The sequence below is a fragment of the Numida meleagris genome, chromosome 7 (genome assembly GCF_002078875.1).
Source record: "Numida meleagris isolate 19003 breed g44 Domestic line chromosome 7, NumMel1.0, whole genome shotgun sequence".
Classification (NCBI taxonomy): Eukaryota; Metazoa; Chordata; class Aves; order Galliformes; family Numididae; genus Numida; species Numida meleagris.
The window spans coordinates 24,809,214-24,823,805 of NC_034415.1; the positions used below are offsets into that span (position 1 = coordinate 24,809,214).

The 14,592-nt window shown below is 44.2% G+C and overlaps 1 protein-coding gene across 4 annotated transcripts in view; it reads right to left on the reverse strand.

Moving 5' to 3' along the window:
* LRP8 (LDL receptor related protein 8) overlaps positions 1–14,592 on the reverse strand; it is a 157,513-nt gene that overhangs the window by 60,780 nt on the left and 82,141 nt on the right. For all 4 annotated transcript variants that reach the window (XM_021404679.1, XM_021404677.1, XM_021404680.1 and 1 more), the window contains exon 3: positions 2,236–2,358. In XM_021404679.1, the coding sequence (XP_021260354.1) occupies positions 2,236–2,358 (123 nt within the window). The remainder of the gene's footprint in view (positions 1–2,235; positions 2,359–14,592) is intronic.

Here is a 14,592-nt window from a genome sequence, read left to right on the forward strand (position 1 = left end):
GGCACAAATCAGAGCAGTTCAATGTGTGCTTGAGGCCCTGCTATGATAAAAGTCACCTTTATCTTCCATTGTTGAAAACTGGGATTGTGGCTCAGGACCATCTTGTTCCAGATGTGAAGAAATATACAACAACCAAGTCCTAAGAGGCCACTTCATCTGTAACAGAGATGGCTGGAGCATCAGAAGTTTCCGGTTTCAACAGAGAAAAGCAGTTACTCGTGCAAATTCCCCCTGAAAGCCCAGAGACCCTTCCTGACTCACAGACATGGACATTATCTTCTGTGAATAGAAATGCCACAGTTATAGGCCATAATTACATGCCACAGTCTCTGACCTGTTTTCAAAACTCTTGTACTAAAAATAAAAAAAAGGCCAAATCAAGAATTAGTCCATACGGGCACTGTCACTTTCACAATGAATTCCTGATTGACCTGTCACAGCACACTACAGAAATGGAACAGATTTCTGCCTGTGTCAAGGTGACACCGGCCCGCTCCCATTAGCAGCAGGAAGACATTTCAAGGGCCATTATTTTCCTGATACTATCTGAACAGAAGAACCACTGCAGAAATGTAGACTTCCGTTTCTTAGTAGGTTTCGAGCAGAAAATCACACTAAACTGAACAAATGGCTTTCCTCACAGGATGGCAGCCCCACATTGTACCAATCAAAGGCTCAGGTCAAGCGTCCTTTACAATACTTAAGTTTTAAAGATGATTTCCCCAGAGAAATAATGTAAGTGGGGAAAAAATGGAAGGAATGGAAGATGATCAAGAAAAATCATCAGGGGACTAGGAGCTGCATGGTCTGTACCCTCTCCATGCTATGGCCTCTGCCAAGAGATTTACAGACGGCAACTCCAGGGAATGGAGCTGCTTAGTTATGCAGCCCCTGCTCCACACAATCAGGTAGCGGAAGGAGCATTAATAAGATAGCTTTTGACTAAGGCGGATGCAGGGTGAAAGACCAACACTTATAGTACATAAATATGCTAATGCAGTTTTTGAAGTCATTTTTTTCTGTAGCCAGTATATGGCTGCAAAAATTATTCTATTCATTTTATGCAAAAGATAAGCTTATTTATCTTTCTTAATTAGGGAGGGAGAAGGTAGAACAGGTAGTAGGATTAAAAATAAAAGCATGGTTATTTGTGAAGCCCTCTATGTGCCAATAAAACACTTCCTCCAGCACTGTTTCTGACTCATGGGAATATATTTGTGAAGTACATGACTGGAAATTCAATAGAATGGCTTGTATAAGTTTCTTGGTCTGTCCAAGAACAAATCTGCAGATGTAAGCAAGCTAGTGTTTTCATTACAGTGTTCCTGAGATTCCCTTCAACTCAGCACCAGACCTTCACAGTTCTCAAACAACAGAGCGTGGACAGAGGCCCTCAAAGAGCAAAAAGAACAAGATTACACGTGCTACGTGGAAATCAAGCATGTTCTTTTACTTACTGAATCAATACATTTTTAAAAGGTGTTGCCTGCACTGAACATCTGTTATATTTACTCTCAGCTTTAGTTATTTTACATTGCTCATCTTCTGTCCGTTATCTTTTTCTTCACTTGTTCTCCAAGGCAAAAGCTAAAAATAAGAAATAACGCCCTAGGAATTGCAAAGTTTCGCAGTAGTGACAGAAGAGCTGTTTGCAGTGATGAATCCTAAGATGCTACCCCATGCAAAATGCTGCACATTTCAGTTTCCAAAGGCCTGACCCCAGGTGCACAGATTTCATGGTGCTTGATTCAGACTGTACATGATTGCTGGTGCAGCCTCACCAACTAGTAAACCTATACTCCAGGGAGCAACAGTACACCTTGTGGGTGTAGGACTAAATAATAGCTTCCGATTCACCTTGCACTCCTACTTCTTAAAAGTGTTCTCTTTCGTGAGAAGATTGATCAGGAATCTTAATGCACCACTGCTGATCACAAGCCCTGAAACTAGACAAACTGCAATAGAGCTAGAAATGTTTCCAATTGCATTACAGACAGAAATACACCCTGTATAGTTCTATCTGTATCCCTGTCTGGAAAATCGGTACATTGGAACATTTGGAAGCCATCTAATTCAAATGACCTGAATCTTTTGTGTCTTTAATTTCTGTTATAACAAAAGCTTTAGTTTAAACATCATCCTGCGAGAGTTAAGAATAACACCTTCCATTTCTTAACACTCCATGCTTTGACAAGACAACATGTCTGAGAAACACCACTTGTCTGTGCTACTCACTGCATGCTGCTTCCGATTCATCTGACCCATCAGAACATTCTTCTTCGCCGTCACATTTCCACCTATCTGGGATGCAGTGGCCATTATCACAAGCGAAATCCGACTCGGCACAAGTTTTCTTTGCTGCAGGAAATGAAAAAAGAAACAAAACTGAATGTGAATATAAGCAGAGCAGACCACCTTCACTGCATCCAATGCCACTAATACTGATTTCCCCACATCAAGAGAATTCATCTCACATTCAACATTGCTTTTCCATGACAGAATCATGCAGGTATCACAGATGGGTGTTCCTTTTCTCTGAAACTCTTATTCCTCAATTATTCCAAATGGATCCACTCTTTTATAGTTCCTTCCAGACAGTAAAAAAATTTAAAAAAAAAAAAATAGGGGATGCTCTTTATCAAAATAAGGATCTGGGGTTTTTACTACAAAATATTGCTGCCTGTATGGAACTGAAAGTGTGCTGCATGATTTACAGACAGGTAAGACAAACAAGTCGCGCCTTTGGAGTACTACGATCTAACAATGTTTTTATCTATGCAGTCTACTCATGGCTTTTTTTAGTACATCTGTCACCATTCTAGATGATCATAAAGCACTCCTCCAGACAATAAACATCATTTCATTAAATGTCAACCACTCAACACTCTTTGCTTTGCTTGCATTAATCTAGGGCTTGAAAAAGATGCAAGGCAGGAGCTCAAGCAATTAACGGGTCTATTCCACTGTGCTGTTGGTGCGGCACACTCAGTGCCCTTAATACACATCAGCATTTTTTTTCACTGCAGCAGAAAGAAAGCAGTCTACAATCTGGCCTGTTCAGTCCTTGGCCTCCGTGTCTACATGAGCACCAGTTACTGCCTTTTCCAATGGTGACTTTTGTGGCTTTTCTACAAGGATCTGAACTGAAGAGCCAATCAGTTGACTAACCAATTCATACAGGAGGTGCTGGCAAGGAGATTTGTTTCTTCCCTTCTGCAAAGCTGCTTACAACCTAAGAGGATCACAGGAAAATTCAGGTAGTAAAGGACACCTGGAGGCAAAGTCCAGCTTCCTCCTCAAGACCAGGCCAGCCCTGAGGTCAGACCAGGTTACTCATGACTTCACTCACTCTGGTCTTAACATCTCAGTCTCAGGATGGAGACAGCACGACCTCCCTGTGCAATCTACTCCACTGCTTGCCTGATCCCACAGGGAGGCTTGTGCTTGGTACCCACTCCTCGATGTAAGTCATATGTATACATCATGGCTTCATCAGCATTTCTTCCAGCAAACACTTTCAAAGCATTAAATACAACAACTAACCCTCCAGGGCTTGATCTGACTTTTTTCTTATTCTTTTCTTACATAATCACAGGCTTACAAGCCCATGGCCTATGCAGGAAGAGAGTCATTGCTGCATGAGGTACTGGGGAGGTTGTCATGGCAGAAACCAAGCATTTGTGTTCTAACATGAGACACACAGCTTCCCTGAACAAGCACCGAGCAGGAAAACGCCACAAAACACCACAAAGCAGCTGTACAGTCTCTCAAAATGCACTTTATAAAGACAATATGCATTTACTCCCACAGCTAAAAGAACCATGTTATAATCAAATGGACAATTTGCCCTTCAGTCGCTCAGAACCAAGTACTATGAACTAATATAGAGGAAAAACAATAGAGGTCAACTGTTTTACAAGAGACCAGTGCCAGCAGGAACCCAGCCCGATCTTCCAAGGATGTTGCATGTCCATTATCAGAGGGAACAGGCCTGCTCCTCAACATTTGTGCAGCTAGCTATCATGGATCACTTCTGATGTATTTATTACATTGGATTAATTAAACTAAACTTGCATGTAATGGTCAGAAATTCAGACCAGATGCTGATGGGATACGTGTGTACAAGCATAGTCAGAGCATTCCCCTGCCTGCTGCCAAGCTGACTGGGTGCAGCACAGCCACTGCTGTTAGGGGAAAACTGTGGTACCCACAAATGAAACGAGTGTGTCTGTTCCCTGAAAGCAGAGACAAGTGTAACACTGGACACATAAGATACTTAATTTTTAAAATATGTTTAGTTTTATGGTAGGCTCTCTCAGAATCATCATGTCTTGCTTTCATCAGAAATCTCTGGTCCTTGGCTCATTCCCAAGAGACCCAGACTGTGACCCAGCTACTTTTCAACCTCCAAACAACCCACTCCTTCTCCATCAGTCTGACACTCCAACCACTTATTTCCAGGACAGGCAGACGCAAGCAAGGGGTCAGCAACAGACAGGAGCGTAACAGGCAGCCCTCCCACCCCGCAGCACGGCCAGCCTGCTCACAGCAGATGGTGGCACTGATTGCTTTGTTCCCCCGACACTGCTCTTGGGCAGTACAATTAATAGATTGCCAGGATTCACAAAAGGGAGAGAAACGCATTGCTGACATTCACAGGGTATCCTTTGAGGGTGTTAACGTGCTCCCTGAGCAGAGCCCCTCTTTGCAAAGCAAAGCTGTGCCCAACCATCCAGCAGCAGCCGCTTGAGCACAGAGAAAGGGGTGCCTGCCCACACGCCCACCCAAGGGTCCCACAGGCCCCTGCCTGATACATCAGCAGAGCAGCACATTTGGTCCTTTGTTTGAATCTAAACTGCCTAATCTCTTAAAGCAGCAGGCTAAGGGGGACAAGCCCTTAAACCCTTCTATGATAATTATATTTACTTCTACTGTTTCTTATTTTGCTGCTTTTTATTATGTGTATTTTAAATAATATATTGTCATTGTTCTTACTATCCAAGACATTGGGTCACGGCTCTGCAGAACGTCTTAATTAAAACATATTCTGCTTTGTGTTGTAAACAGCAGCCCGGATTATTCAAACTGCAAGAATACTGGTCATCTCTCACCACTAATGCAAGACTGGAATCACTTTGTTTTCAACCAGATTCCCCTTCTGGCACTCAATCGTTGTGTCTCTGTGATCACGGCACAGGCAGGGAGCAGTTAATTAACATATCAGCCCTCTGTCATTTTCCTCCTTTTCTTTTTCAAGTCCAATAACCTCTTCTATTAATCTCCGATGTTATACACCTTTCTTCCATCAACTCTCTATTAAAAATTCATTCAGGCTCACACCATAAATTGTCAGCAGTGCATTAAAAAGTAAAATAAATAAATACCTCCCTTTTAGACAATGGGGAGGACGTAGGTTTATTCTATAATTTCACCTGGCTCAGAAATAGCCAAGCAGAATTAATTGTTCCCCTGAGACCTGTTTCCTTTGCCGTAAGCAAAGGCAGCTCTACTCACATCTCTTCCAAATGAACATAAACAAACAAGAGTAACTAGTCACAGCTTCCCTGCGCCTCTGCTCCTCAGGGAGCAAACTGATACCTGGAACAAGAAGAGAGAGAAGGCTACTGAAGCATACACACAGCCTTTCATCTTCTTCCCTGCTCAGATACAGGGAGTGACACCAAAGAGACTGCATTTCTTTTGGCTCTTGCTCCATTTGCCTTTGGTACCTGCTTTTCCTTTCTCACATCTGCAGCTGGGCAGATATGACAGAAGTTCCAGCATAGAAGTTAACTCCTGTGCAGCCACAGGGCTCATCCCCAAGGGGGTGAGCAGTGGTTTGGGCGGAATTCCAAAGCCTGGCTAGAAAGGAATTCATTCCTGCTTCTCTTCTCCCAGTAAAACAGACAAGAGAGGAAATAAAGCCATGACAGAAACACAAACTAATGCACTGAATTTTAAACTAAATTGCATCAGACCAGCATGCTCCCTCATTTTGCAAAAATGTCCTTCTGTTTTCCATTACTCGCATCCCTTATCCCAAACCGAAGGTGAGGAGTCAGGGTTCATCCCCAGAGCAAATGAGAACCAGAACTTGAGGAGACTGGTTTAGACTATGAACGTTTACTGAGGGTACCCATAAAGAAGCAGTCAGTGGGGATATATGTAATTAGGCAGGAAGAAAGAAACGCATACTGAGAGGAACAAGTACTGGCAAGGAGAAGGGACCTCATGATGTAAATGCAACTTCTAACTTCAAAAATACCTGACATGTCAAATCCCAGACATTAAAGCCAACCAGGTAACTGAAACTAATTTAACAGGTCCAGGATTTGTACTTCCTTTATCTTTCTAATAAAATCCAAATCCTCTCCTATCCCTGAAGCCCTCACTTCACTTCGTGCTTCAGTTCTAGAGGCTTTCTGGGACAGGAACATCTTTTACTCCCCATCTTAGACACCAGGCCCTCTGTGATTCAATTCTAATGAACAGCCAGGCTAATGAGCACGCTAACCCAAGGAGACCTGCAGACTGGGACGTGTCTTGCCTCCTCACTATCAGCTGGCCAGTTCATACCAGATCTGAAAAGATGGGGCAGCAAGATGTGAAGAGTCTACTCCTACACATGCCATACAATCAGTAGCTGAACAGAGAAGAATCAGAACTACAGCCTCACAGAAGGAGACAAGGACAGAATGCGGCCACTGCCCACTGGACACCCTAGGCTGCAGTGGTGCTGCCAGCCGGCAGTGCAGGCCTGCTGCAAGGGGAAGAGGGCAACGAGATTGAAAACAACCAAAACCCCCAGGCACTAAAATCTTGGTTTCACTCATTCTGCTGCCCTCATATGGATCCTACTCCTATTTTACTTCTCAGTCAGCAGCAGGCTGCCCATCGACTGCTATCCGATCTCACCTGCAGCTAGATTCAGCCTCCTCAGAAAAAACGATTTCTCCCAAGCAGCTGTAAAAATAGAATAAAATAGAATAAAAGGCCATAAAATTAAAATTTTGAGGGCCTAAAATACCTTACCCTGCAGGATGTAAGAAAGGGAAGGGGGTGGTAGGCCAGAAAGAGAAATTGAAATTCACGAAACAGGGTTTCATTTCATGCTGGGAAACTTCAATGGCGACTTTGATCAGTGGCGTACCAGAGACACTGACAAGACTCCACGTGAGAAGAAGAAAAGCAGCATCACATGAGTTCAGGGGCTTAGCTTGGCCCTGAGGCACCGGCCTGCAGTGCAACGGCTGCACCACTCTGCCCAGGACATACCTCCTTGTTAGGGCTCACTCTGCTGCTCTGAAGGGTCTCAAGCTCAGAGAAATTCAGCCTAGTTGAACCATTTATTGTCCCTGTGATGTTTTCTGCTTACCAAGAGAAAGGTATCCAGCTTGAGAGAGACTCTGGGCTATCCAACACTTCACAGCGAGCAGACGCCTTCATTTTGTAACTTGGTCCACTCCTGGCTGCAAACACAGCCACATGACACTGCAGATGATGCTCTCAAATAAGAATTTGAGGTTTTTTTAATCTACATGTGAAACTGAGCTCACTGCAAACTTTTTCTGTACCCCAAGCTCAGAAAAAAAAAAAAAGATCAATTCCCATACTGTTTGATCAGGTGAAATACCCAAACTATGTCTTACTCCTCTTGAGGAGATTTGAAAATCCTAACCTGCATCTTAGTGTTGTGGCCTGAGTACTCTCAAATGCTGTACACTAAGGTGGCACTGGTTTCAAAAACAGGAAGCGTAACACAAATGTACGGCAATCCACCAAGGTGTGACCGCCCCATGGCAGCAGGTGGGCAAACAGCTGCCCCATCCCTGCCCAACCCCACTGGCACCAGCTATGGAGTTGGCAGCAAGCAGCCAGGAGCACTCAGCTGGCCATCCTGCCAGTTGCTCAGCACGGGAAATCCCAGGGACATGTTGTTTTGCAGCTACAGAATGGCATGAGATAAGATCAAGAGTTGAAATGTCAGGATATCCTCATGGATGTGGGCTGTTGGATCCTTTTAGTTTTCAGAGAACTAAAGACACCTTGAAGTAATGAAAGGGAATATTTAACCAGGCTCTGAATCCGGCCACTTTTCTTGATGCTGCCATCTCAGCAGGCAGTTACATTTATAAAGCAAGATGAATGAGATCACCTCAAACAGGCGGTGCTCAGACACAGACTATGTTCCCTTTGATACCTCACATGAAACACATTTAAATGTTTTCACCCCATGACTCCTGAACCCACCTCAGCAAGCAGTGACCGACTGACAGGGGCTCCTTGATGCCCAGGTTCCAGCCACTGCAACAGATGTGCAGCTGTTGAGACTAAACCAGCCTCTCTGATCAATTAAATCGGATCAAATAAATTAAAAAGACATATCACTCGGGGTTTGCACTGGTATCAAAGGTATCCAACTTTGTGTGATTTAAATGGTAATGCGTACACTCTCAATTTCAAATTATTGAAATACATTTCCACGTTCAACACTGAGTTTAACACGAGGAAAATGGCAGCATATAATAGCAATCTGTGAAAAGCTATGGAAAACACAGAACGCAACAACTGCATTTTGTCCTCATGAATGAATTAAAGTGGTATCAATGAACAACCACACGCCTCCATTGCTGTCATCAAGGTAAAACCCTGAAATCTTTTTCCCCAATGCTTCCTCAGATTGCTGCTGCTATTTCAGACATTAAGAAAGAGATGTATGCTCAGAAGTTGCTCTGTTTCTTTCCAGATACACAAGTTGGTCTAATTAATGCAGTATTTGTCTCTGCTAACTGTTTCACCAATAAAAACAGTAATTATACCTTTGGATTGTAACTCCAGAAAAGATTCAAGGACAAAATGACATACAAATGGGTGTGCTTCTCCGAGGTCCGCGCCACATACAGATGGGGTATGCAAGACAAGTTCTCCGTGGGAGCTTGAAGGCTTCAGCAGGACTCTAGCTTCATCTGGGGGAGCTTCACAGCTGGAAACAGCCCCAGCAGAGACCCCAGGCACTGCCTCACTTTGCAGGAACATCTGCTCCCTGAGATTTTCCTTCCGCTAAGTTTTTTTTTTTCCTGAGATTCACGTGCAAAGCACCAGTGATCTTTTAAGCTGCATAAAAAGAAGTTTTGTGACAGTTTTCTCATTGCTATTCTTCAGGAGCCCACATCACCTAAGTCTTCGAGTCTCTGGGGTTTAAAAGGAAAAAAGGCAAACAAAAATCAAGCTACAAGCCTCCCCCTCACTCTACCTGTAAATTGGAAAGTGCTTTTGCTGGGGGATGTGGGGGGGACAGATTTTCCTTCCAGTATCTTCAATTTGCTATGCTCCAACCTACCGCTTTGTTTTTAAAATATTTTTCAACTGTCAACTTCAACTTCAGCTTATCCACACTGACTTTTGCCAATAGAATTGCCTGCTCTGTCTGTCTGCTTTGGGTTTTGTTTTGCTTTCTTTTAACAAGCAGCAAGACGCTGTTGCAAGACACAAGATCCTGGGTGGCACCTACGTGTATGTTATTTCACAATGAAGGATGTTTGCAAACTCCCGAAGAGCCATTTCACGTTATTGTCTTTCTGTTTCTGGGAATTAAACACAAGAGGCCATGTTCTACACCCTGATGAAAAACCACTGAAGTCCATGAATAATTATTGGCCTCAGTGATCTCTGCGCAAAATTGGACGCAGATGTTTTTATGACACCCTATGATGTGTGTTTTTAATGCAGGTTTTACAACCCTCAGCCTAAGTTATGTGCCTCAAGGAGACATCAATAAATACTGCTGTTTGACAGGATGGTCACAGAGATAGGAAAATGCTCCCAAAGCAGGATGATAGAACAGTGCAAAACTCCCCAGACTCAAGCTTGGGAACGATCATCAGTGTGGGACTTTTCCACCATGCTGCAGCTCCTGCTGCTTTTAAACCGCTGATATCCCCAAATTATTAGCAGCCACTGCTTTCCATAGAGAGGTTAAGCTATCAATCCACTGATGAAAAAAGGGCCAGGCTTCCTGGGGGCAAAACACACTGAGGCTACTTCTGGGAAGTATTAAGAAGAAAAATGCATTATGTCCACAGGGGCATTTTTATTCCCACTTGGAAACATGTCCATACCTCATCATTCAGACAAGTACCAGGAAAACAGAAGAGCTGCGCTTTGAGGTTGCATTTGTCCTCAGAAAAGAAGACTAAGGACGTGTGAATGCAGATCCTTTCACTGAGCAATACTGAGGACTGGAAAGAAAAAGGAGGGCCTCTCTGTACAGTCATTACTTAGCTTTCTCCTCCATTTGATTTGTTTAAGGATTATTCCTTTTTCAACAGGGGGTGAAAAAATCTCCAAGACCAGTTGAGAAGATGGTGAAGAACGTATCCCCAAAGCCTGAAGGGCTATTTCTTACCTGGGCTATGCTGCGGCCTTAAAGCATTGCAGCGCTGCAGTTCATATGGAAGATGCTGAGTTGCAGGAGTTGCCTTTCACAGCTTGGACACAATGTTAAATTTCTCAGTGCCTGAATGTAATAGATGGAAGGATGAAGTACACCAAAGCAAAACATGGCAGCTTCAGCAGAATTTTGTGCTAAGTTTGCTGAAACTCACATTTGCTTGAGGGAGGCACATCCACGAGTCCCATGCTGGAGACTCAGAGCTATGACAAATGCCCTGCCATGCTCTCACTGCAGTTGCACAGCACGCTGCCTTCAGAGTTAAAACCTGTGTAAGGTATTCCTGGGTTTCTTCAACCCCTTGCTGCACATTTGCCACTTCACTGTTGGAGTTTGTTCCTGCGTGAGGTGGCACCCATTTCAGGTAAAGCCCCTTCCCCTGCAGCTCAGCCTGAAAACAGACAGAAATGAATATACATACTATTTAAGCCCTGAATTACAGAAGTTGGCCTAGGTCCAGGCTGCATACTGTTACTGTGTGGAAAAACAGTAACCTGATATTTACACCTGCAAGCTCTGTGTTTGCAAGCGCAGTAAAACATCCATACAACACGCCTATGCACAAGTATTATACATTCCCAAAATGTGTTAATTGCTAACAGCCCACATATCTCTGATCTGCAATATAAATTATCTGGAGCTAATGACATGCTGAAAATCCAGCAGAATTCAACGCAAAGCTCGCAAGCCGTAACAATCTAAAGGAAAGAAAAAAAGTAAAGGTTCATCAAAAGTCAAATAAATGATCTAAATCCAACATGCAGACTCAATCCACTCAGTAGCAAAGTCATCCCTTCTGTCTGAAGGAAAAAAGGTGAGGGGGCGTGATTTGGAATAACAGAGAGCATTGCTGCCTCTGTGCAGGGAGCGGGTGGCTAGCAGGGAACTGCAACATGGGATGCTCTGATGAGGGAGTTACACCTATAGCAGCACACCTGATCATGTCGCTTTATATCCATCAGCAGGAGAAAAAGTGGTTAGTCTGCTTCTCCTGTGTTTATTTATTAGAAGCTGATCACATTTTACAGCACTTCTATGCATGCTCTAGCTGCTTAACATTGGATCACTGTTTGCTCCTTTTCTTCTCTCTCTGCTTTAATCAAGCTGCACAGCCAACACACAAAAATGCTCTATGCAGTTAAGACAACCCGCACACCATGTTTTACCTTTCAGGAAGGCTACAATACTACAATTTAAATACATAGGGCACAGTCTTGGAAGAATAAGTAGTCAATAACAATGAAAGGAGTGGGCATTTGTCCGAAGATTTTGTCTGCTACTACAAAATGCATCTTATAATATACCTTACTGGAAAGCATTTTTACGTTATCACATTAGGAATGATATCACAGAATCACAGAATACCCGTGTTGGAAGAGACCCACAAGGATCGAGTCCAACTAGTTACAGGAACTTGAAGTGAATTAATTGCACAGCAACCCACCAGGAATGTCTAAGATGATTAAAAAAATAAAAAATTAGGCCTTGATTCTTAACATTTAGCTAGCCCAGAGCCACGGATGTCTGTGGGTGCTCACTGTGCATGTACATGTGCAGACATCTTTTCTTTTGCTCTGTACTAAAGAAGACATGAATTGCATCTGAGACTCCAGATGACTAATTTGCCAGGAATCTCACTTCTTAAGGCCACTGAATTAGGGCTCTGGGAACTGTAAGGAAACGCACACAAAAGCATTTTCAAAAACGTCTCCAAAGCCAGCATCATTTCAGACTGAACAGCAGGTTCATCCTCTGATCCAAGTCTGTTACAGCGGAACAGTGCCAAACAAACGTCTATTAATATTCTGCCAGGAAGCAGGAGCGGGTTGGGCTCTGACACTACATGAAGCGAGGTGGTCAGGTTAGGAGCTGGGCAGCGGTCACGCCATCCCTCCATTCGAGCACAAACCTCTTCACCCATCATCATCTGCTGTCAAACGCCTTTGTGCATTGCAATATGAAACACCAGTACTCTGGGGACAGGAGATGAATGGGCGCAACACGGGAATTATGATGCATGCAACAATACACTTTAACCTGTTAACGAGTATGGCCAAGCTTACTTATTCGGAGCTCTCTAATCATAAGGCAAGAAGACACCAACAGCTACTGTGTCACCCCGACAGGGCCCTCCACGGCAAGCGTGGTTCAAAGGTCCACAGCAAACACAAAAAGGCTTTGTCTTTTGATGGGAAGAACAAAGCTACCATGTGGTACAGCATCACACATGCAATTAGTCAGGAAAGTTAATTCAGCAGAAGCAGATGGTGGAACCAGTGGCAGTGCTTTCAGTGGGCACGTTTTCCCTTACCCTCGAGCTGCTGTGAGTGGAGGTGATGGGGAGAGGCGGGCAGACCACTGATGAGCTGTGCCGAGGCACTGACATGCACTGCATGGTACCTGGGTGAGGTGCTGGGTGCCCGCCTCGCTGAGCAGCTCCTGCCTCCTCCATATCCCCTCACCACAACCGTGTGGTGCCTCAAGGTAGCTCTAGGAACTGCACTGCACGTGGACGGAAACTGAGGCAAAGAGACAAAGCATCTCAGCCCTGCTTGCACTGGGTGATGCCGATGAGGAAAAGACAAGAAGCTTCTCCCTCTGCTTCTTTACCCTACAGCTCAGCCAGCATGGGACAGGAATGAAAGGCTTCTTGTTCACTGCTGATTACCCTGAATGTGCAGAAAACCTAAAAGCCAAACCACAAGAATTACACAAAGAACTACAATACAGGAAACCCTGTGATTTGTGTGGCTTTGAAGTAACAGCCCCAGACCGAGCCTTCAAAGTCTCCTCCGCTGTAATTGTCATCCAGTGCTGCCCTGTACCTCACAGATACCAGCAGCACCCACATGAGGATGGCATGAGCCTTCAGCTAAGCCATTTGATTAATACAATGTGAACAACCAGCAGGCAGACAAACCGCTTGTATGCTCCGGTCACTACAGAATTCTCTCAGTCCAATCTCATTTTCTTTAAAGCTCCTAGTAACACATTAATTAAAACACATTATTTACAGCTTCCAGGGGCTGGAAGCCATGGGATGCGCTTGCTGGAATTCACACAGCTCCGTGCAGCCAGTCCTGCTCCTGCCCACCCTGCAATCACTGCCATGGAAATGGGCAGGAGGTGACAAAGGAGCAGCAAGACATGCTGGAGAAGGAGTGCAAGGCGATGGCGCAGGAAGGCACAGACAAAGAAGAACCCAACTGCTGCTTCCGAACACAGTCCTCCTTTGTGCAGGTACGTGTTGAGGAAGAGGGTTTTCCACTAATGCAGAAACCAAAGCTCCTTCCAGGCAAGTGCAAGCAGCTGGGGTGGCTGGAGCACCCCGCCTTCAGTCCAGGTCAGGACATCGTTAGGGATTGACGGTGAGACAGCAGTAATGAGTTGGGCCTCAGCCAAAAGCAAACCCTGAGGTGAGGAAGCGTAGTTTAACTCATTTAATAAGCAATCCCCATGCCACTCGTACAGCAGCACCAGCTGCAGACAGAGCCACTCCACGTTCAGGAGGAGTTTCTTTTTTTTACTCCATTATTAAGTAGTCATGCTCATCAGCAATTCCCTTGACTTTGTAGGAAAAAAGCATTTTAAAACATACATTTGAAGGTCTGACTGACAAGTATAACAAAGTCTGCTGGGTCTTTGAACCGATTTCCAAAGGTGGTTTATGAGAATAAAGAAAAAATAAAGTTCTATGGAATTATGAACTTTTTACTGCTTAAGGGGTCTCACATGAACCCCGCTGAAAAATCAAGTACCATAAACCCAAGCCATCCACACAACCCTCTCAATACTTACTGTGTTTTTTCCCTCCCCATGTGTTTCTCACAATTTATTTATTTTATGAGGCCACTGGTTACCTGTGTCTTTAATGAGACATAAAAAGGAGACACCTGTGTGAAAGTAAGCCACTATCAAAGCCTAACAGCTTTCCTCCAGCAATACAAAAGTGGATTTGGGGCATATTCTCCTGTGGTTCATTCACATTCCTTTCATTGGAAAGAAAGGAAAGAGCAGAACACATTTCTTGCATGATGCAGAAGAAGCTCTGCAGATTTCAGTGTGTAATTCCCAACACCCAAGCTCCTGCACCATGCCCTCAGCTGGTGTGAAAAGGCTTATCTGCTCTGAAGGCACCGTAG